Source organism: Thermobia domestica, chromosome 5, assembly GCF_964235325.1.
Source record: "Thermobia domestica chromosome 5, izTheDome1.hap1.1, whole genome shotgun sequence".
In the NCBI taxonomy this organism is placed as follows: Eukaryota; Metazoa; Arthropoda; class Insecta; order Zygentoma; family Lepismatidae; genus Thermobia; species Thermobia domestica.
This window is the reverse complement of record NC_137458.1, coordinates 279,647,835-279,669,569: the sequence shown is the minus strand read 5'-3', so window position 1 is coordinate 279,669,569 and position 21,735 is coordinate 279,647,835. Positions and strand designations below refer to the sequence as shown.

At 36.1% G+C, this 21,735-nt stretch overlaps 1 protein-coding gene across 1 annotated transcript in view; it reads left to right on the top strand.

The window, feature by feature from the left end:
- Positions 1-21,735, top strand: part of sif (guanine nucleotide exchange factor still life) — a 1,225,751-nt gene that overhangs the window by 1,116,418 nt on the left and 87,598 nt on the right. Inside the window, exons 13-15 of the mRNA XM_081760149.1 lie at positions 4,333-4,600; positions 8,765-8,908; positions 13,667-13,849. Coding sequence (XP_081616275.1) covers positions 4,333-4,600; positions 8,765-8,908; positions 13,667-13,849 — 595 coding nt within the window. The remainder of the gene's footprint in view (positions 1-4,332; positions 4,601-8,764; positions 8,909-13,666; positions 13,850-21,735) is intronic.

The following is a 21,735-nucleotide window of genomic DNA, read 5'->3' as shown; positions in this document are numbered from 1 at the left end:
AAGGCGAAAGCGTTAGCGACTACGTTACGCGGAGCCACCTGAAAGATTTATTTGCCCATGTCTATTTCAGTGGACACTTCAACAATAAACCATATTTCCCTTTCTCGAAAGACTAAATAATCTTATCTTTTTACATAATGTTTTTAATGGTACTTACATAATGTTTCTTTAGTAAAAGAACCAATAAATTCTTTGAATTTTTGAAAAAAAAAGTTTTCTCAGCGTCATGTTTTCGTACATTATTTTCACATCCCATCTCAATGTGTATCTGCAATTTAATTTTTCTTCTTTTTCTTATCATTATTATGTATACGTCGTTCTTTTCTTCATTATATGTTTTTTTTCTTTCTCTTTATATTTATGAAAGGAAACTCAATTATCACATTCCATCAATGTCCCATTTTTTTCCTTTATGTACAAAATAAGAATACACGTGAATTCGCAAACACTCTCTTGCTATAGGATTTAATTCTACTGAAAATCTGTCTTCAACCCATATTTCATCATTATGCTTTTCTTTCCTTTCAGACTGATAACAAGATTTTTTACTCTCTGTAAGGACATTTTTCTTTATTTTGTCCTTTGTTTACTTCTTTTGTTTTATTTCTTTCTTCGTCTAATTTACGAGCTCTTGTGTCTTTCTTTTTTTTTAACTTCGAATGCAGATACTTACGTATTCAAGTAAACATATACATGTTCCTCTTTTTTTTTTGTCTTAACGACAAAGAAATACATTTTTCTTCCTCTTTCTTCTTTTCTATCGAAGATTAGTCTAAAACGAATACTCTGATTTGATCCTGATTTAACCCTTCAACGCCCAGAGTCACCTACATGTGATACTACTTTAAAGGTGTCTTCTTCCTTGTACAGTACGTCAACTTCGAAACTTTTTTGTGTGGTGATGCAACATATATATAGGTAAGTAGCTAGTGCTACTGTGGTTCACTAAGACTCTCAAGTGGACGATTGGTGAACAAGAAGACGCCTTTAAAGTAGTGTCACCTGTAGGTGTCATTCGGCGTTGATGGGTTAATCCAAGCCTCACCTACTCTTTTTGGAGAAGTAATCATATGCGAGCAGTGCCGGATTTACGTATACACAGAGAAAAATCCGTTCTCCGGACAGCGGTATATTGTACAAATATACGGTATCCTCTTGCTTACTATAGAAATCAGTACGGAGCTTACGTTATCGATATGCTACATAGCCACTGACCTCAGGTGTTACATCATGCCGTTGCAGGATGGCTGACATCTAACAGTTTTCCGTATATCACATGCATATACTTATGTTACCTTCGTCAACTATATGTTATATACGTCCATTTGTATGTGAGATCCTGACCGCCTACATTGTTTCATACAGAAAATAAGTATAGATGGAACACTTATACAGAAAGTATTATAAAACATGCGTTTTCAGTTTTACGTCTGCTGTACGTTAAGTCAAAAAACTACAGGAATTACGCATGTAACCTACTTTTTAAGTACGCCACTACAATTTGTTCTCAGTGTAGGCTAGACAATATATAGTTTATGGTCCCATTCACGTAAGGGAGCCCCAAACTTACAAGATACATCAAGAGTATTTTGTGTTGTATAGGCTCCTATGATGTAAGTAATGAGACCCCTCTTGCTAACCTTCTCCCAAAAATATCACTACATTTTCATTTCTCCACATAAGGTGCCAATGTTCTGCATTAGCTACATTTTGATATCAACATACACATTGGCCACATTTCAATATCGATCATGCGATCCCACTAGTGACATTCCTTTAGTTTACCCAGTTTCTTAGTGAATCCAATTGCACAATTTGATCTTGGCCTCAGTTGTTGCATCCTTATTGGCATGCAACCGTGCACATCATATTGCATCGGTTTGAAGGAATATTATTGGTGAATTGGCAATGGTTTTCATGTTCTGGACGATAATCCTTACATTTCTGACGCTTTGAACTCACGTTTACTGAGTATAAGTGCATTTCTGGGCATTTTTCGTTAAGTGTTTCCACACATGTGAATCACCCTGCTTCATCTGTTATGCTCTACCGACACTCCAGATGTCTCTGTAGAGCATTTGAGTATAAATTCGCTACACTTAATACTCAGAAAGCCACTGTTCGCCAGCATCCGTACCTGGCGATTATGCAACCTCACACAACGAGCATGAAGGTGTCCGCCATTTTGTATTTGTTCCAGATATCGACTTAATACAAACGAATTATTGTTACCTGGTAGAAACCCAATCAATTCATATCCATTTAGACCAAGTTTCATTTGGCAGATTATCCGGGACTCCCTACGTTCCTTTGGGAAATCCCTTGCGTGTGCACGGTAGGATTGTGAAACATACAAAATTCAATAGAGCAGGTATGACTTCTTCAGTGAATTTTTTACCCGCCCTTTTTATGTTGGATAGTTTCCGAACTATTGGCGTCCGAAAGTCATATCCCCACGCTTTCGGCACCTTGTAGATCTGAAACTATGTCCGATAGCCGAAAGTCCAAGAGAACTTTTTTTCTTGTCTCAGTGGCAGGAGTCACCTCCCAAGAGTTGTAACACTTATTTTGCAACACCCGATATATATCTATATATATAAAAGAGAACGCACAAAATCCTTTGTCCGCTCATCACGCTAATACGGCTGAACCGATTTCTTTCATTTTTGGGGGGTTGTTAGGATTTGGACCCTAGATGGTTTTTATCATATCACTTTAATTTTCAATTACCAGTGTCTTGAGATAATTGACCAATCAGGTGTCCATACGTAAAAAAAATCCTTTGTCCGCTCATCACGCTAATACGGCTGAACCGATTTCTTTCATTTTTGGGGGGTTGTTAGGATGTGGACCCTAGATGGTTTTTATCATATCACTTTAATTTTCAATTACCAGTGTCTTGAGATAATTGACCATTCAGGTGTCCATACGTACAAATCCTTTGTTATTAGTTCATCATAGGTATAAAAATAAACGTATTTATATGCAACCCGCATGACCCTGTGACTCGGCGGGTTAACATAACTGACAGGCGCTATAAATCACTTGAAAGCGAAAAAGTAAAAATTATCTAAGTAACAAAGTTTATTGCGTTCCGGGATGACCGCAGCGAAGCGGGGCGGTTCGGGGTGACCGCAGCGAAGCGGGGCGGGTTAACATAAATGACAGGCGATATAATGTTAACATTAGTGCAATCTTCTATGGTTTTTATCATATCACTTGAAAGCGAAAAAGTAAAAATTATCTAAGTAACAAAGTTTATTGCGTTCCGGGGTGACCGCAGCGAAGCGGGGTGAACGCTGCTAGTATATATATATATATATATATATATATATATATATATATATATATATATATATATATATATATATATATATATATTGATTTTTGAACAAGAGAGATAGAGTTTGCAGGTTAAGATGTACAAAGAGAGAAATTCTTAGATATTTTGTGAGAAAAAGACAAGAGAGTCAATTTTAATCAAAAGAGAATTAAGGATTAAGGTACAGAAAGGAAGAAATTTCAAGATTTGTATTAAGTGAAAAAGGAGACAAAACGATTGAGAGTTTTCAACAAGAGAAAGAGTGGTTCAAGATTTCTATTAAGTGAGAAAAGAGACAAAATGATTGAGAGTTTTCAACAAGAGAAAGAGTAGTTCAAAATTTCTATTAAGTGAGAAAAGAGACAAAATGATTGAGAGTTTTAAACAAGAGAAAGAGTGGTTCAAGATTTCTATTAAGTGAGAAAAGAGACAAAATGATTGAGAGTTTTCAACAAGAGAAAGAGTAGTTCAAAATTTCTATTAAGTGAGAAAAGAGACAAAATGATTGAGAGTTTTAAACAAGAGAAAGAGTGGTTCAAAATTTCTATTAAGTGAGAAAAGAGACAAAATGATTGAGAGTTTTCAACAAGAGAAAGAGTAGTTCAAAATTTCTATTAAGTGAGAAAAGAGTCAAAAGAATTAAGCGTTTTGAACAAGACAAAGAGAATTAAGGATAATGATACGAAAAGGGAGAAATTTCAAGATTTCTAGGAGCAATGTACCTTACACATCTGGTATCCTCCTAGACACACAGTTTGGCATCTTACGAAGAACAAAGACGCCAATTTATAAGTTTCTTTACTAAGTCAACTATTACTATGAACAATATGTATACAGTGTCAGAGTTCCTTAGAGATTCCGTGTTAGATTAAACGTGGGGATACACATCGTATGCTTTTATTTTGTTCCGTTATGCTATATTTTTCAAGTAAGCCATTTAGCGACTAGGGAACCATTCACTTGTAATGTAACTAATATTTCATTTTTTCTTCTTCTTTCTTTCATTGCAGCTTCCTAAGCGTGAAAAAATGGCTGCTCCGAAAGAAACACCAGATCGAATTGGCGAGAAAGCGTGGCTGGAAAGGCTATTGGGTATGTCTGAAGGGCACCACTCTCCTCTTCTACCCGTGTGACTCTCGGGAGGGACGCTCGGTGGAGGCAGCGCCTAAGCATCTCATCATCGTGGACGGCGCCATCATGCAACCCATTCCAGAGCATCCCAAGAGGGACTACATCTTCTGTCTCAGCACTGCCTTTGGCGATGCGTATTTATTTCAGGTGAGTCATCTTCAGCACAGAACCTCTGTAATATGACACGCAATGCTTCTGTCTGCACACGTTTCTCTGTGTACTTCCCAAAGGAGTATAAAACAGTTTGGAGATGGAAGCAAAAGCTTAGAAGGAAATACTCGCTGTGTTGGGCAAGAAATATGTACAGTGTATATGCAATATTAGTATTAGTATTACTAAAACAACTCTGAAAGCAAAGTAATTATTTACGAAGTTCTTAACCGAGAACTTGCTTTAAGACTTATATGTAATGTTCCTAAGATCAATTAATTCCTTGGCTGAGTTGGGCAAGAAATATACACATGTATATGCAATATTAGTATTAATACTACTAATATAACTCTGAAGTCAAAGTAACATTATTTACCAAGTTCTTAACCGAGAACTTGTTTTGAGGGTTATATGTAATGTTCCTAAGATCAGTTAATTCCTTAAAACCTTACTTTCGAAGAATAATAAATGAATTATCAGTAACCTGGACCAAAGGTAGCTGAGATCTATCTAAGTCACAAAACATCTACCATATTGAAAGAAAATTATAAAATTATACTTAAATAATGAAAATAGTAGTTTTATCTACAGTAACAATGTGTAGTTTAGCATATGGATATACTAACAAAATTTAGCATTCTAGCATTTTAACATATATTTAACATTTTTCGGCGAAAATATCAGTATTTGTCAATTCAAAACAGCGTAGATGCTTGGGTAGAGGTTCTATATTCAAACATCTCTACTACCAGCGTTTACTACTGGTATGACTTATACTATAATTAAGAAAGTAACTTTTTGATTGATTAACATATTTATTTAACCAATTAAAATACTGTTTAGATCAAAATGTACAGTTGAGAAATGAAGGTGTTAATCAATTACCAAAAAAATCGGAATTTATACTTTAAATGAGATAAACAGACGTATTAATCGAACAAGTAATAACTCACTAAGTATATCTAAGTGAGACAAACGAATACAATAATCACGAATAGAATTATTTTTTATTGATTTTATATTCGCTTGTCTCACTTAGATGTGCTTAGTGAGTTATTACTTTTTGGATTAATACGTCTGTTTATCTCCCTTAAAGTATAAATTCCGAAAGTTCTTTTTATTAATTAACACCTTCATTAATATAATTGATTATTGTTTGTTTATCTCACTCAGATTCGATTAAAACGTCTGTATATCTCACGTCTGTATATACATTTCGAAAGTTTTTTGATTGATTAACGCCTTTATTTATACAATTAAAATGTAGTGTATTGAATAAATTTAAAATACAAATTTGTTAATTGAATAGTATGTTTTTGAACAAAATTTAATTCCTCTCCCAAAAAGTAGTGTAAATTATCTAGATATCACATTGATAAGTATGGGAAGTGCAGAAAACTTTAATTTACGCTTCCTTCAAATGAAAATGAAATGAAATGAAATTTTTGAATTTTACGTCCCACGGTTATGCCGGTTAGGCTAAAGGAGACGGTGATGATGAGAAATGAATGAAATGGTGGAATGAAGAAAGTGGGAGGAAACGGGAGAACCACGAGAAAACCCACGCACACGGGCTTCCTTCAAATGAATTCTTCAGCATGTGGCATGCTTGATTTCTGTATCATGATATCGAATTTAATCCAAATGAACTCTGCTTTAATTTATTGATCAGTGTCTCTTAGCACTTAACTTTAGTATTTAGAGACTGTAAACAACTAAATGATTTCTTAAAACAATACGTTTTTGACCATAGATCTCTTATTTCGTGTCTACAAATTTTACACTAATTTCTTGTCTAAATTTTAAATTAATTCCTCAAGTTTGTAGCCAATTTTCAATGAAACAGAACCGGAATTGTTATTCGGAAATTAGCCAAATATGTGTATTTGATATCGCACATTCTTCATACCAAACGGCAGACTTTGGTGTTCAATTAAACTAACTCTAAAATTACATATATTCAGTCAACGAATCCTCTTTTTCTGAAACGATGATCTAATGTTTTTCGTCTGCTTAGTTGGCAAAGTTTTCCTTGTTATGTTAATTGTAGGAAGAGGACTTAGTTGTCCGACTCAACAAAGTTTAACCTATTAAGATTCATTCCCTAGGCGAAGGAGTGTCTTGTGCGTAAAGAATTTAAATGTATTTAAGTTTCCACGTTAGCCAAGATATTAATTGATTGTCCTGTAGCAGCAGAAAATAATCACTCTTTATTTTCAAAGTTAAAATACGAGTATTTACAAAATATCACAAGTGTACTAAATAAATAATTACTTTCCCCTTTGCCGAAGTTCCTGTCACACTACGATATTATGTCCTTTTACCTGGAGAAATCGAATAACATTATGCAGTTCACATTTGACGGGCGCTTCGATTGTACTCGATACCGTTTCACGCTCAGTATTAAATGATTGAACCCCAGAGTCTGTCGTTTTATTATGGAGGATGTGTGGCCTTCAATGCAGATTTGACTAATCCGCGTTTCACCATTTCACGCGATTCTCCTTTAGTGGCTTTAACGGAAGTTTAAAAAAAACGGCCCTCGTATACTAAACATTCAGTATAATGCATTTAAAATATTAACTTCCTTTAAGTAAAGTGTGCCAACCAACTTTTGAACCAGCAAAGTTGAACAAAGAGATAACTTTTGAAATGTCCGCCATTTCTGTTCTAGTACGTTGGCAGCACTGAACTTCACACGATTTGTATCTGTTGTCTTTGTGGTTAAGAGTCACGGGGCATCGGACAGAGCAAGGATCTTATAAAATAGAGAATCTGCCCTTACATCAAAATCTTGAAGCCATACGTCATAGTTTCGCCACCCCTACTCTGCCCACTCCGCCCAATAGGATCGCAATGTTTTGAGCCAACAATCATGGTGGAAACGAAAGTAGCCAATGAGACGATGGCAGAAATGAGAGTAGCCAATCAGACGCGCCGAAGCTTGGTTGTTTTTTGGCTTCATCAATTTAATAGGATGAAGATACATGTGGGTAGATCCTCTATTTAGAACAACCTTGGGACAAAGCATCCTTGATTGCTATCTGTTTTCTGTACAGATAGGAATAAAGCACTTCACGATGGAACAACGTGTTGTTATAGTGAAAATTTATCACAAATGTGGTGATGTTGTACAGACACTATTTGCACAGTCCGTGCAATGTTTGGTCAACGTAATGTACCGAATAAGTCAACTGTGATAAGAATTATTGCTAAATTTGAGAAAACCATTCTGGTTTAGATATTAAACCCTTTGGGATGTCCTCGTGTTAGTAGTTCTGCGGAAAACGTTGTCATCGTGAACGATAAAGTTGTTGTAAGTCCGTTCCAGAAAACAGACGACGATCCGCGATTACTAACCACAAAAGATAATATGAAAATCGTGTGACGTTCAATGCTTCTAAATTACTAAAACAGAAATTATATGCATTTCAAAAGATGCGTTTATTATGGAATACCCTTTACAAACCTTCGCTACGCCACTTGTTATTGTTTTGTGAGAGTCAATATTACAACAGAAGGTTTTTGTGGTTTGAACAAACGATTAGGAACGAAGATGGAACCCCTACTTAATATGCTGAATGTGTACTATTTTTTTTCTTGTTGTCTCTTGCACTTATTACTCGAAGTCTCAGCAACGTCCGTTTTTATGCATAGAATACTTTGAATATATATCCTACATATCTACAATTTATTGGAGAACGTTTCTTATTTCCTTAAATGAGGATCTGTTGACCCTTTTAATAAGTTATTATGCAGCAAGAGCAACAATTTAAGTGTATTCCGCAGGAATTTTAACCAAACGTACAACATGCGAAAAAGTTAAAAAAAAAAGAAAAAAAAAGAAAAAATAAATATGTTTTCCTGTTGGAAGAAGAATAACTAGAGTAAAGAGAAAATAACGATAGGGGAAAAAACAATGTGATAGTTAATTTACGTAATTGCATTTTGGAGCTGAAATAATTTATTGCTCTTGGCAAAATGGTGTGACATGGAGTTGAATTTATATTGTGAAAAATTCTCTCTCTTTCTCCCTCCTCTTCCTTCCCCCCTCATTTCCTTTGGCAAGCATTATTCCCTCTCTGTTCTTTCTTCCTTAGCATATTTCTATGGCAGTGTGGAAGTATAAATGTGGTCGTTTGGGGTCATTTTTCATTGCAGGCTCCCTGTCAGGTAGAACTGGAGAATTGGGTGAACAGCATCCATTCTGCGTGCGCTGCGGCCTTCGCAAGGCATCGTGGGAAAACGGGAACACTCCATCTCCTGCAAGAAGAAATCTTCCGGCTAGAGAAAGCTATTGAGTCGGTGAGTTTCAATTACTTTGCCCGACGTAATAGGTCTCTCTGGTTTATTCTCGCTTATTTATTTATTTGTCTTAAAAGAATGTATTCCTGGAATAAAATTCACACATTTTTATTTTTATTTTCAGTGAATCAAATGTAGAAAGATTTTTTTTTTTAATATTTGACCAGCTATTTCTCTTTATAAAACCTTTTTATGCAGAAACGAAATGAAATGAAAGGAACATTAATGTTATTTGGTTAATTCGAACTTTTTTTTTTTTTTTTTGGAAGGCAGAACATTAAAATTTTCTATGTGTGATTAGGAGAATATGAAAATTAAACGAAAGATGGGTAGCCAAGTTTTTTACAAAAGAAAGAAAGAAAAGAAAAAGAAAGAATGACTGTACTCGGTGGATTCAAGTTATAACACATTCATTTTTTTCTCATGACTGGTGAGAGATAGAAATATGCTATTTGTTTTAAAATACGCAAGCACTCGTTGTCAATGCGTGACAGAGATGGCAGCACCATAAGGTAAACCGAATTCTAACGGTAGCGGTGAGAGTGATGATTGTTTTAGATACTAATGATACTCGTCGTTTTGTCCATTTACATGGTGTGACAGCACTTGAAATTCATCACCAGTTGAGTGAGGCATGTGATGATGGTGTCATGGATGTGTCTAATGTGTGTTCGCGGATGCAGCAGTTCAAAGAAGGAAGAATGTTGTGTGACAACGAACAAAACAATCTCGGCCTTGCACAAGCTGGTCTGATGGCATAATCGAACTAGTGAGGAAGGTTATTATGGAGGATCTTCGAATGAGTATGGAACACATCGTCTCCAAAGTTGACATTTCCGTGGGATCTGTGCACACTGTCGTCAGATCGACTTGTGCGAGGCCGATATTGTTTTGGTTTATTATCACACGGCATTCTGCCTTCTTTGAACTTGTCGCACCCGCGAACGCACATTAGACACATCCATGGCACCATCATTACATGTCTCACTCAACTGGTGATGAATTTCAAGCGCTGTCAAATGGAGAAAACGAATGATTATACCCTGTTGTTCTTGTAATGAACACGTCGCCATTTTATGAGTATCGTAAGTATCAAAAATAGTCATCACTCTCACTGCTGCCGCTTGACTTCTCTGTGTCGTACTGTGTTACCATCTCTGTCACGCATCGACAACTTACCATCTCTGTCACGCATCGACAACGAGTGCTCGCACATTTTAAAGAGCACGTTTCTATCTATTACCAGTCCTGAGAAAAAAATTGAAGGTGTTATAATTTAAATGCACCTCGTACTATTGGTACCAAATGGTCTGCATCAAATATAGAAGTAAGAAGGGAGACACTATAATATGTGATTAGTTTTGATTCCTTGATAGTTGTAGTAGTAGTGAATATATTAACATGAAATAAAAGCAAGAATAGTAATAGAGGAAGAAGCATTCAGGAAGTTAAAAATTTGTTTCTTAAGTCCTTGAATAAATAGTTAAGGATTAATAAGAGTTAATAAAATGTCTCATGGGAAGTGTGTACTTAGTGGAGCCTCCATTGGCCGGTAGCCAGCTCAAAAATGTAGGGGGGCGGTAGAAGGTTGGGTCCTATCCAACTATATTATAGTTCGTCACTATATTATAGTTCATTTGCAAGCTACTGTGATAATTTTAGGGGGCAGTAAAAATCTAGGGAGGCCGGTGCCCCTAGACCCCCCTTGGATACGAACCTGAGCCTACATAAAGGCGACGAAAAAATATTTCACGCTTTCGAAATGTGGATGAAGAGGGTCGAACGGAAGGCGAATGAGGAAGTGTTAGGAATAATAGAGACGAAGAGGTTAGCTGAGGACCACATTGCGTGGAATCTTCTCAGTTTGCGGCGAGTAATCTGCCATTAATGGCAGCATACCTTTGATGATGTATTATGTACTAGTATTACAACAAAAACAACAACAAAGGACTTGGAGCAATTAAAAATGATCTCACCTACAGTTTGGCTGTTAAACCAATAGATCAACGTATTATTTTAATGCAAAATAAGTTTCTTTTTTCAACCACATTCGAAATAAATCTTAAAATTTCCACCTTAAACCTTAAAAGTTCATTGAAATATTATTAACATATTATGACAATACAGATTAGCTGATAATGTGATAAATATTTAAATAACCTTTCTTAATTTTATGGTATTTGTTGTAAAGAGAAATCAGTATTTCATTAATTTATGTTTGAAATAATTGTTTCATTCCTATACAAAATCCTTGTTGCTTAGCTAGTTGATTGAAGGGGGACGCAGCCCAACTCCTAAACGGGATAAGACCTAAAAATCATTTCGTGGCAGAAGTCCTAAACGGCGTAAGACCTAAACGGCACAAAACCTAAAAATCATTTCGCGGCACAAGTCCTAAAAATCTTTTCGCGGCACAAGTCCTAAATGGCGCTAGACCTAAAAATCTCTTGTGGAGCTACCAATGCCTCCGTGCCAAGAATACTGTCAATCTGTTAGTCAAAGTTATAGATATACTATTTCATATTACAGAACCAGATAGTACCTTAGTTCTTATAAGTAATTTGTATAAGTATATATTCTATCGTTCTGAAATAAAAATAAATAAAGAAATAAATAAAGCCTAGTCCTTTCTTGCTCTTTGCATGATAGCATTTGTATGGTGACAAAATTTTGCTGCCTATCAAATGTGATACACAAATATTTCATAATGTCTGTTCTGTTTTTTCTATTTCCACACCATTGACCTCGTATTAGTAACATAATATTATGTTTTAGTTACATACATCATAAATTTTGTTTTCTTTGTGCTAATTTGAAGTAAATTATTTATACACATATATTTATTGTAATCAAATCTAGTTGTCATACTCGTAATTAACTACTCCTTATTCGTTACCATTATTAATAATAGTTTTAGTATTACTAACATAGCTGTTACTGTTGGAATTAACTATTATTATTATTATTAGTAGTAGTAGTGGTAGTCGTATATTTCAGATATGCTACATTTTTGAGACCTGAACCTTGATTGTACGTGACCGGACGGCAAATGATGACTTAACAACCCCCCAAAACAAACTCCTGTCCTCCCAAATGGAGGTTAATCTGTTTTATGATTTTTAGACGTGTTTAATAATTACAGCAAATTAAGAATGTTTATAATAGAATGTGAAAGAAAACATTTTTAAAAAATTAAACTATGCCAACATGTTAAAATAATTTTAAAAAGAACTAATTAATCATCCACTTTGTACTCTCATTTGCTTAACTGGATGAACCGAGACATGAAGGAAAAGAGTTTTCTCCCCAAATCTCATAAGCAGTGGGAAATTTTAATATTGTAGAAATTAGCCCTCCTTCCCTCTTAGAAAGGTAATTTTCAAGACATTGAAACATATATTTTATTACTTTTAGTTAAAAGTTCAAGTACCGAGTTTCATGCATCCAGCTTAAGCAAATCCTTCCTTACTTTATGCATATATTTTCTGAATAAGCAATGGGAAATTCGAACATTAAAGAAAATGCCCCTTTTTTCTTTCGGCATAAGACCTAAACGCCACAAGACCTAAAAATAATTTCTCGGCATAAGTCCTAAACGGCACAAGACCTGAAAATCATTTCACGGCAGAAATCCTAAACGGCAAAAGTCCTAGACGGCATAAGACCTAAACGGCACAAGACCTAAAAATCATTTCGCGGCAGGTCCTAAACGGCACAGGACCTAAAAATCATTTTACGTCAGAAGTCCTAAACGGCATAAAACCTAAACGGCACAAGACCTAAAATTTAGGTCTTGTGCCGTTTAGGACTTATGAATGTTATCCGTCTGAAGGGATACAAATGTAAAACTAAAATTGTTTGATCTAACGGAAGAGGAATTACTACGAAGACATTTAATGAAGACATTCAAAAATATTTTTGTTTTGAAATTCAAATAAGATCACCAAAATTAAATTTGCTTTCGGAGGGCTCAAAGAAAGATTGCCACTAGACTATTTCTCTTAAGGTTGGTTTAAAGGGACAAGTTTTGCCGATAGGTGTCAGTGCAGTCTTCGTATCTTCCTCATGCATTTTTTAACTTTCACCAAAATTCATGAATTCTCTTACAAATTTCAAGCTACCCACTTCAAATTTTTGGAGAAGAAACTTCATAACCTATCGAAGGCAACAATCCGTGCCGATTTTTTATTTAGTATTTCCTTCATTGTTAAAATGACAATTGTTGAAACTGAATATCCGAATCTTTAACAATATACTGTTTCCACAATGAAGAAAATTCTAAATAGAGAATCGGCACGGATCATTGCCTTCGATAGGTTATGAAGTTCCTTCTCCAAAAAATTTGAAGTCTGTAGCTTGAAATTTGTAAGAGAAATCGTGAATTTTCGTGAAAGGTAAGAAATACATGAGAGAGATACGAAGACTGTAGTGACATCTATCGGCGAAACTTGTCCCTTTAAACCAACCTTAATATGGAGTCTATATTCAGACTAGTATCTGCCAGTGATTTCTAAAATGAAAAGTAGCCCTCAATCCTAAAAACATTGCCCACCCCTGTTATATAATAATGGAAAAAGCGAAACTCTTCAATGGAAAATCTTGGCCCCCTCACCTTCCCCATCAAAAGTTGACATACCGCTGCTGATAGGTTCGTAAGAATAAATTTAAAGTATACTTTTAATTTACTTAATATTTTGAATTGGCATAGTATTACGAACAGTACATAAATATACAGTGTTATTATTGTTGTTGTTGAAGGACCATAAGCTGAAGCATATGGCAGACCTGCAGCAATCAGTGGTGTCAGACCCAGAAACGAAGCAACAAATCACCAATCAGATCGTACAATGGGAGGAGAATCTAGAGAGATTGCATTGCGAACAGTTCCGATTAAGGTGCTACATGGCGAGCCTTCAAAATGGAGAACTGCCTAATCCTAAGGTAAGAACTAGCTTATTAATTTAATCGTTGCATTTTTTATGTCAATGTGAAGTTTATACTCAATATCCGCCGTTAAGAGAACAGAATTTATCAAATATTATTTTCATTGCCAATGAACTAAATTACATAGCAATGAGACACTGTTTGGACATCCAAGAAACGTTAGTCCCGAGGTATCGAGACGTCCCTTGTTTACCAGTAGATGTACTCTGAACAGTCTGTGCAAACCCAAATGTGCACTTATGTCCCGGAAACAGGACTTCTTCTTGGATTCTTGTTAGCTACGTCTGAGCTGTTTCCGAGATAATAATAGAACTGCTTTTGCACATCTATAGTAAATACTATCCCAATCAAACAGTTCCCATTAAAAGACAAGAAAAATCCCATGAAAATTTCCATAAACCTTAAAGTTGATATTGCGAATCTGAATTTCCCGAGACTTGAGACATATGCGATATCCAGAGGACGACCCATAAACATGTTAAAAAAAACACACACATTTTCAAAATTTCAGAGAAGAGGAGACAACACACAGTCATTTCTCAGAAATTAGTGACAAGTAATGTCACACCGATTCTTTCTAAAGGAACGAATCATTCACTGTACTATAAGATTCGAACCTCTTTTTGGGGATCTGATGAACTTCGTCGGAACCAAATCGAGATGTTGGCAGATATGCATTCAGGTTAACGGAACTGGGTGTCATCTCCATGGGACAGATCCTCTCGGTAGAACTTAAATGATTCATCAGGTTAGATGGAACTGGACAAACAAAATTTGTAGTAGACCTTGCATGAATTAAAAAAGAAAAGAAACCTTCTGCGTGTTGAAAGCTTAAAGTGACATGCCAATAAGACATAAACGAAGATGCAGCGAATACCGTTGTTTTATTCATATATCTAAAACTGTTTTTCTTAGTATAATTAAGTGTGACCACCAAAAGAAATTTTGTGGATTAGGAGTCTAGAACTAAAACTATCCAAGAGGATATTTGCTGGTAAGTATAGTTTTGAACTGTGAAATTTCGATGTACCAATGAGACGTTTACGCAAAATAAGCATAAGTGATTAGAAAGTAAAGGATATAAATTTTTGTAAGCCTGTTTTGGGGGTGGATTTGCCGGGTGTTATCATTAAATGTAACTACGTAGGTCGCCTTGCGTGGGCACATTATCATTAACCAGTTTTGTTAAAGAATCCAAACTTCGGTTATGTCTAGGAACTTCGGTGTATGAGGTGTGTATAATTGAAATCATTTGGTTGCTTTCTAAGTAGATCAAATTTCGTCTAACTGTTTAATTCAATGATTCCCAGTAAGAGTGCTTATATGAGATTCAAATGCAGGTAGTGGTTCAATTCCAAGCAGCAATGGATCTCCTTACATAGGTTTGGTGCTGTAAACGGACTTGAAACTGCAATTAGTGAATCAACAAAGGTCTCGTCTTATAGTCTCAGTGCTGAAAAGGGACTTGAAATTGAAATTAATCAATCAACAAAGGTCTCTTCTTATAGTCTCGGTGCTGAAAAGGGACTTGAAATTGCAATTAATTAATCAACAAAGGTCTCGTCTTATAGTCTCGGTGCTGAAAAGGGACTTGAAATTGCAATTAATCAATCAACAAAGGTCTCGTCTTATAGTCTCGGTGCTGAAAAGGGACTTGAAATTGCAATTAGTCAATCAATGAAGAACTCGTCTTATGTGGATAGTCCCAGATGTACCCGACCTGACGTATAGTTGGAGGTTGTTGTTTGAAAAGCATTACTGTGGTCAAAAGTACCAATCTTACAACGGTTAAGTTTGAAGACGCTACTTTGTTTAGCATTTGATTGGCAGTCATCAATAGTGAACGCTCTCAGTGAATTTGTAAACATGGAAAAATGAGTCATCTTTATGTGGTATAATACTTTTATTTGAGAGGTCTCAGTCTAACCTATATTAAAGCCAAGCAAGATTCTATTCTGAGAGAATCTGCTTCTTTGTTTACAAAAGTTAAATATTGGATGGCAGAGCTTAAATGAGCCCATACGAGCTACAAAGGCGAACATCGCAGTGGTCTACCAAATGAGATGACAACGCCAAATATGGTGATGACAATCCACAAAATGGTATTGAATGATGGTCAATTGAAAGTGCGCGAGCAAGTAGATATGGTAGGCATGTCAGGAGATGCTATTATACATTGCATATTGACTGAAAAATTGGACATGAGAAAGCTATACGCGAGATAAGTGCCGCGTTTGCTCACAACGGAACAAAAGCAGTGTTGTGAGGATATTTTAATCGAGTGTTTGGCGATGTTTCAAAGCAATAAAACAGAGTTTTTTTTGCGTCGATTCGTAACCATGGTCCATCAGTTCACATTTGAGATAATGAAACTGTTAAAACAAAGGACTGAAAGGGGAGAATCGTCTCCAAAGAAGGCAAAGACAATTGCATCTGCTGGCAAGATCATGGTGTCAGTTTCTTGGAATGTTCGTGAAATAAGTTCATTTATTATCCTCAATAATGATAAACAATCAACGAAAAGCACTACTCAAATTTATTGGAGCATTTTTGTAATGAAATCAAGAAAAAACCGTCGCATTTGGTAAAAAGAAAGTGTTGTGTCATGAAGACAATGCACCAGTTCACACATCCATTATCGCGATTCCAAAACCAAATAGTTAAAGTTCGAATCGCTTCCTCACCCGCCCTATTCCCGAGAGTTATCCCCTTTGATTATTTTCTCTTTCTAAACATGAAAAAAATGGCTCAGTGGTAAAAGATTTGCCAACAATGAATAGGTGAAGACTGTAGTTAATGGCTATTTTGAGGATCTCGATGGTTCACACTATTTGCAGGGTATCGAAGCTATTCAACATCGCTGGGAAAAGTGTACCTATCTAAAAGGAGACTACTTGAGAAATAAAGGTAGTTTTTTTCAAATTTTTGTGTTATCTTTGTTAGGTCGTGTGCTTTTGGGACTACCCTCGTATATAGCCTTGGTGCTCAAAAGGAACTTTAAACTGCAATTTATCAATCGAAAAAGGTCTCGTCTCATATATCCCCGGTGTTGAAAAGGAACTTTAAATTGCAATTAATCAATCGACAAAAGTCTCGTCTTATATAGTTCCGGTGTTGAAAAGGAACTTTAAACTGCAATTAATCAATCGACAAAAGTCTCGTCTTATATAGTTCCGGTGTTGAAAAGGAACTTTAAACTGCAATTAATAATCGACAAAAGTCTAATCTTCTATAGCCCCGGTGTTGAAAAGGAACTTAAAACTGCAACCAATCGATCATAAGATATTACAGCCAGCTTCGCTCATTCCAAATACATAACTTTTCCCGAAAGTGAGAGGGAATCAAAGTGAGAAAATAGACTGGACTACCATATAATCCGGAGAAATGTTTCCGTGTTTGGAAAGCGTGAAAGAAACCAAACTTACTATTATTATATATTATAAAGTATTAAAGTTCAGTTACATACTTTTGTTGATGGTATATACGTCACAATCATTTGTTACTGTAGTTAAGGGAGATAGCTACACAACGACTATTTGGACTGATCAAGATTCAAATATTTTACAGAATTTTAGTATAGATGGTATTATTAATTCATATTGAGAAAATGTGTGAAATTAAGTAAAGTTACAGTAATTGAGTCATAACATGCCAATAAATCTGAAAGTGACTTGAAAGAATGTATACTGAAGTCAATATGGTGCAGAAAATTGTCACTTTTCCGTTCGTACACTGAGAAAAAAAAGGACTAGGATTTCCGTATGGATACATCGTATTTACGCGGGTGCGCTCCTTAAGTAATGTAATTTCATGTATAAAAGTACAGCTGGTGGGAACACCATGCCAAGTCTGGAGTTCGGTGTCGAACTAGACTCGCTGTGATTGGATAATTTTATTTACATGATTGATTTCGTGTTAAAAATTATTACTCTCGTAAGGTAGGGAGTCACAGATTTAGAAAGAACCAAAAGGGGACACTCGTAGGAAGGTAGTAACAACATTATATACGTAAGTTACCACCGTCGGAATGGGTATGGCGTTAATTCTAGATTTGAAATGGTGGTCCCACAATACAAAATTTTCGCTGGACGGTGGTGTAGATCGTACTATTGATGAAACAACATTACTTAATGTGGTGACGCGCGTAACCTGGTAAAAACAGCATTTACATGCCGACTGGATTATGCATTTTTCTCCGTGTACGGAGCCAAAAGTTTTCGAAAAATTGCAACTCTTGACGCTTTTAAACTAGAATTAAGTTGTTTCATTAGTTTTGGTTATTTCAAACAATTCAGTTGTGTAACATGTAAAAAGAAAAATAACGATCAATATTAATGTCGAATACATAGTTTTCGGAGTCACTGAGGGGAATAGTAACAATCTGGAAGCCGATTTTAAAATGGCTATCAAAGTAGCAGAAAGAAAATTGGAAAGAATGTGAGGAACTTCATGAAAAAATAACACCGGCCTGCGTAGATTTTCCGGCAAAAGTAATTTTATGTGATATACGCTAGAGTCCTTATGTAAAAAATAATACCAGTTGTTTCGTATCACGCACAACTGTCACAAATCCTTCTCATGTTTATGCTAATGGAGCTTCGTTTTTATAAATAAGGTTTGGATTGGATGTATGGAATGCAGGTATGGACATGTCTGTGATAAAATATTGCATGTCCTCTGTTTCGGAGGGGATTACGTAATTATTAAGTAACACCAGAACAACAAATATAACAGTTGTAGTTCGCGCATGCACAATGCCAGGCAAGGTCAATACGCCAAGTTCTTTTTTCTGAGAGAGGATTCTGGGAACATGTATCACGCCTTTGTCTACAAGTTACAACGTGCACTTGAAGTCGATCCGTGAGTGAGATTGTATTAAAAAATAGCAAGTGGCAGTAATGTTCGGAGGCAAAAATGTGTGAACAATCTAAACTCTTTCTGTTATATATGTGGCCATTGTACAATTAAAGGCCAGAAGCGAAACATTATTCCATTTATAAAAAGCTTATACTTGGCATATTTTAACATGAAATTAGGTGATCAGGACAAGAATTTCACACCTCATATTGTGTGTAAAACGTGTGACGAAAATCTACGGCAATCGTACAAAGGGTTGTTGCCATCGATACCATTCAGAATCCCAATGGTTTGGCGGAAACAAAGAAACCATGTTGACGACTGTTATTTTTGTGTATGTAAAGTGTCCGGTTTCAATACAAAAATCAAAAAGCACATTGTGTATCCGAGCCTTCCATCAGCCATAACCCCCGTACCACATGGACCCGATATTCCTGTCCCAAAACCACCGATACAGTTATCAGAGAGCGTGTCTTCGTCATCTTCAAGTGCGTAGGATGGTGATGATGATACCTATACACTGGATGTTGAAGATAAAGCTCTACGTCTTTATAATCAGTGTGACTTAAATGATTTGGTGCGTGATCTAGGCCTCACTAAAGAAAAGATTGAACTTTTAGGATCAAAATTAAAAGAGAGAAATCTTTAACTTCCTTCACAATTTATCAATGGTTTTGCAGAAACTGAAATACAATGAACATAGATGGGTACTGTGCTGTGATTTAAAAGTATGCGGTATCATATTGGGACAGCAAGCAGGTTATACAAAGTTCCCGTGTTTTCTGTGTGAGTGTGACTCTCGGGACAAGGATAGACACTAGTTAGTTTCTGAGTGGCCCAAGAGAAAACAGTTCGTACCAGGAGCAAGAAACATTATAAATTGTCCATTAATTGATCCTCAAAATGTGTTATGTGCCCCCTTTACATATAAAATTGGGAATTATGAAGCAGTACGTTAAGAGTTTGGATAGAAGTAGTCCCTGCTTTCGGTACCTCTGTCGGGAATTTCCAGGACTGTCGGATACCAAAATTAAGGAAGGAGTTTTTGACGGCCCCCAAATTCGGAACCTTATGAAGGAACCTACATTCACTACGACGATGAACGAAACACAGCTTCAGGCATGGAAATCATTCAAGAATGGTTCCAGTAAATTTCTGGGTAATGTTAAAGATGACAACTACCAACTTGTCGAAACCATGCTGTACAACTTCCAGAAATTAGGTTGCCACATGAGCTTAAAATTGCATTTTCTGCACAGTCATCTGGACTATTTTCCTGCAAATTTAGGAACATTCAGCGAGGAACATGAGGAGCGGTTCCATCAAAACATAAAAGATATAGAACGAAGATGTCAGAGTCGATCGGACGTCTCCATGATATCAGATTATTGTTGGTGTCTAGTGCGAGATAACCCTATTCAGGAACACAAACGCATATCAACACAGCGTTCATTCACATCAAAGCGCAGCAAAAAATAGTGTTCTTGTAGTGAGATTCATACATTCTAGCAATGAACATATTACATTAAGTAGTGCTTTCTTGTGTATTCGTTTCAATTTGATCATGTTCTAGTCACATTGCAAATATTGTCTATTATGGTGAACCAGGCCCGTAGCCAGCCCAAAAGACTTAGGGGGGCCCGGCTGAAGTTAGGGGGGGCGATCCAACCATATGATAGTTCATCACCGTATTATAGTTCTTTGCAAGCCTACTGTAAAACTTTAGGGGGCCAGCAAAAATTTAGGCCCCCCCTAGACCCCCCTGGATACGGGCCTGTGGTGAACTTTCTGTTGAAATTAAAATAGTATTTAAAACATGATTTCATATAGTACCAAACTGTATGTGATAGGCAAAAATATAGTGTTCTTGTGGTGAGATTTATACCTTTTACAAATGAACCTGTTACATAAAGTAGTATTTTGTATATTCGTTGCAATTTGATCATGTCCCATTAAAATTACACAATTATCTATTATGGTGTTTTCTATCAAAATTACAACAATATAAAAAATTTCGATTGCAAACAACAAAAAAACTTCACGTGATAGGCAAAAACGGTTTCGATATTTGAAATCAGCACACCTGAATTAGGTTAAATCACCTCTTCAAGCTTTTGCCGGAGAAAAAAAAAAGTTTTATTTCGCAGGCCGGTGTAATCGATATAAAAATTAAGAACTCAAAACATACAGGTTCATATCACAATCCCTAAGAAATAGGATGCTTCTATGATTAGCCTCTGATGCATTGCATTTCATTTATACTATGGAGAGAGAGGTAGGCAACCCCACTGTTCTTACTGCCGTTCATGTTGCATATATTTAAGGATAATGTCAACGATTTGCATTAACATTATTCTTCTCGTGTATATAAGCACACATTTACTTAATCATCATCAAACTTGGCACCTTCGGAACACACAGACACACTTGTTCCACCGCTTCTGCGATTAGTGGAAACACCGACGAAAGACCACTTTTGGTATCTTCAGAAGTGCGGCCGCCGAATTGGCTTTGATCTCTTCTATGTTGGCGAAACGGGAAAGGGCCATTTTTAGCTTTGTGTTGACCCAAATATCCGATGATGCTAAACTGTTTTTAAGGCTGACAAAGTCTCTGAAGCAGATGTTCCCTAATTTGCACATGAACTTAATGTTTGTGCGTTGCTCGATCTGCATCATTCTGCCAACTGATTACCACACATTCCACCGTTCAACTACGTTACTCGTACACTGTCTGTTATGAACCTGTTCACACTTGTTAATTTCATAATTTGCCAACCCAAGGACTACTGTAAACGATTCACTGAGATTGCATTACAAATGCCAAAGCTACAACATTCGAGGAACTTTTAGACATTCCCTCGTATTTCTAATAAAGTAAATTCTTTATCAATTTATTTAATTTCCATAAAGTTACGTAGATTAATATATAACCTAGAGAGGGGAGGTGTGGCGTCTCAGTGGTAGAGCGATCACATCTAGTGCAATCCTTGAAGATGTGAGTTTGTAGCGGATTCTCCCGGGATT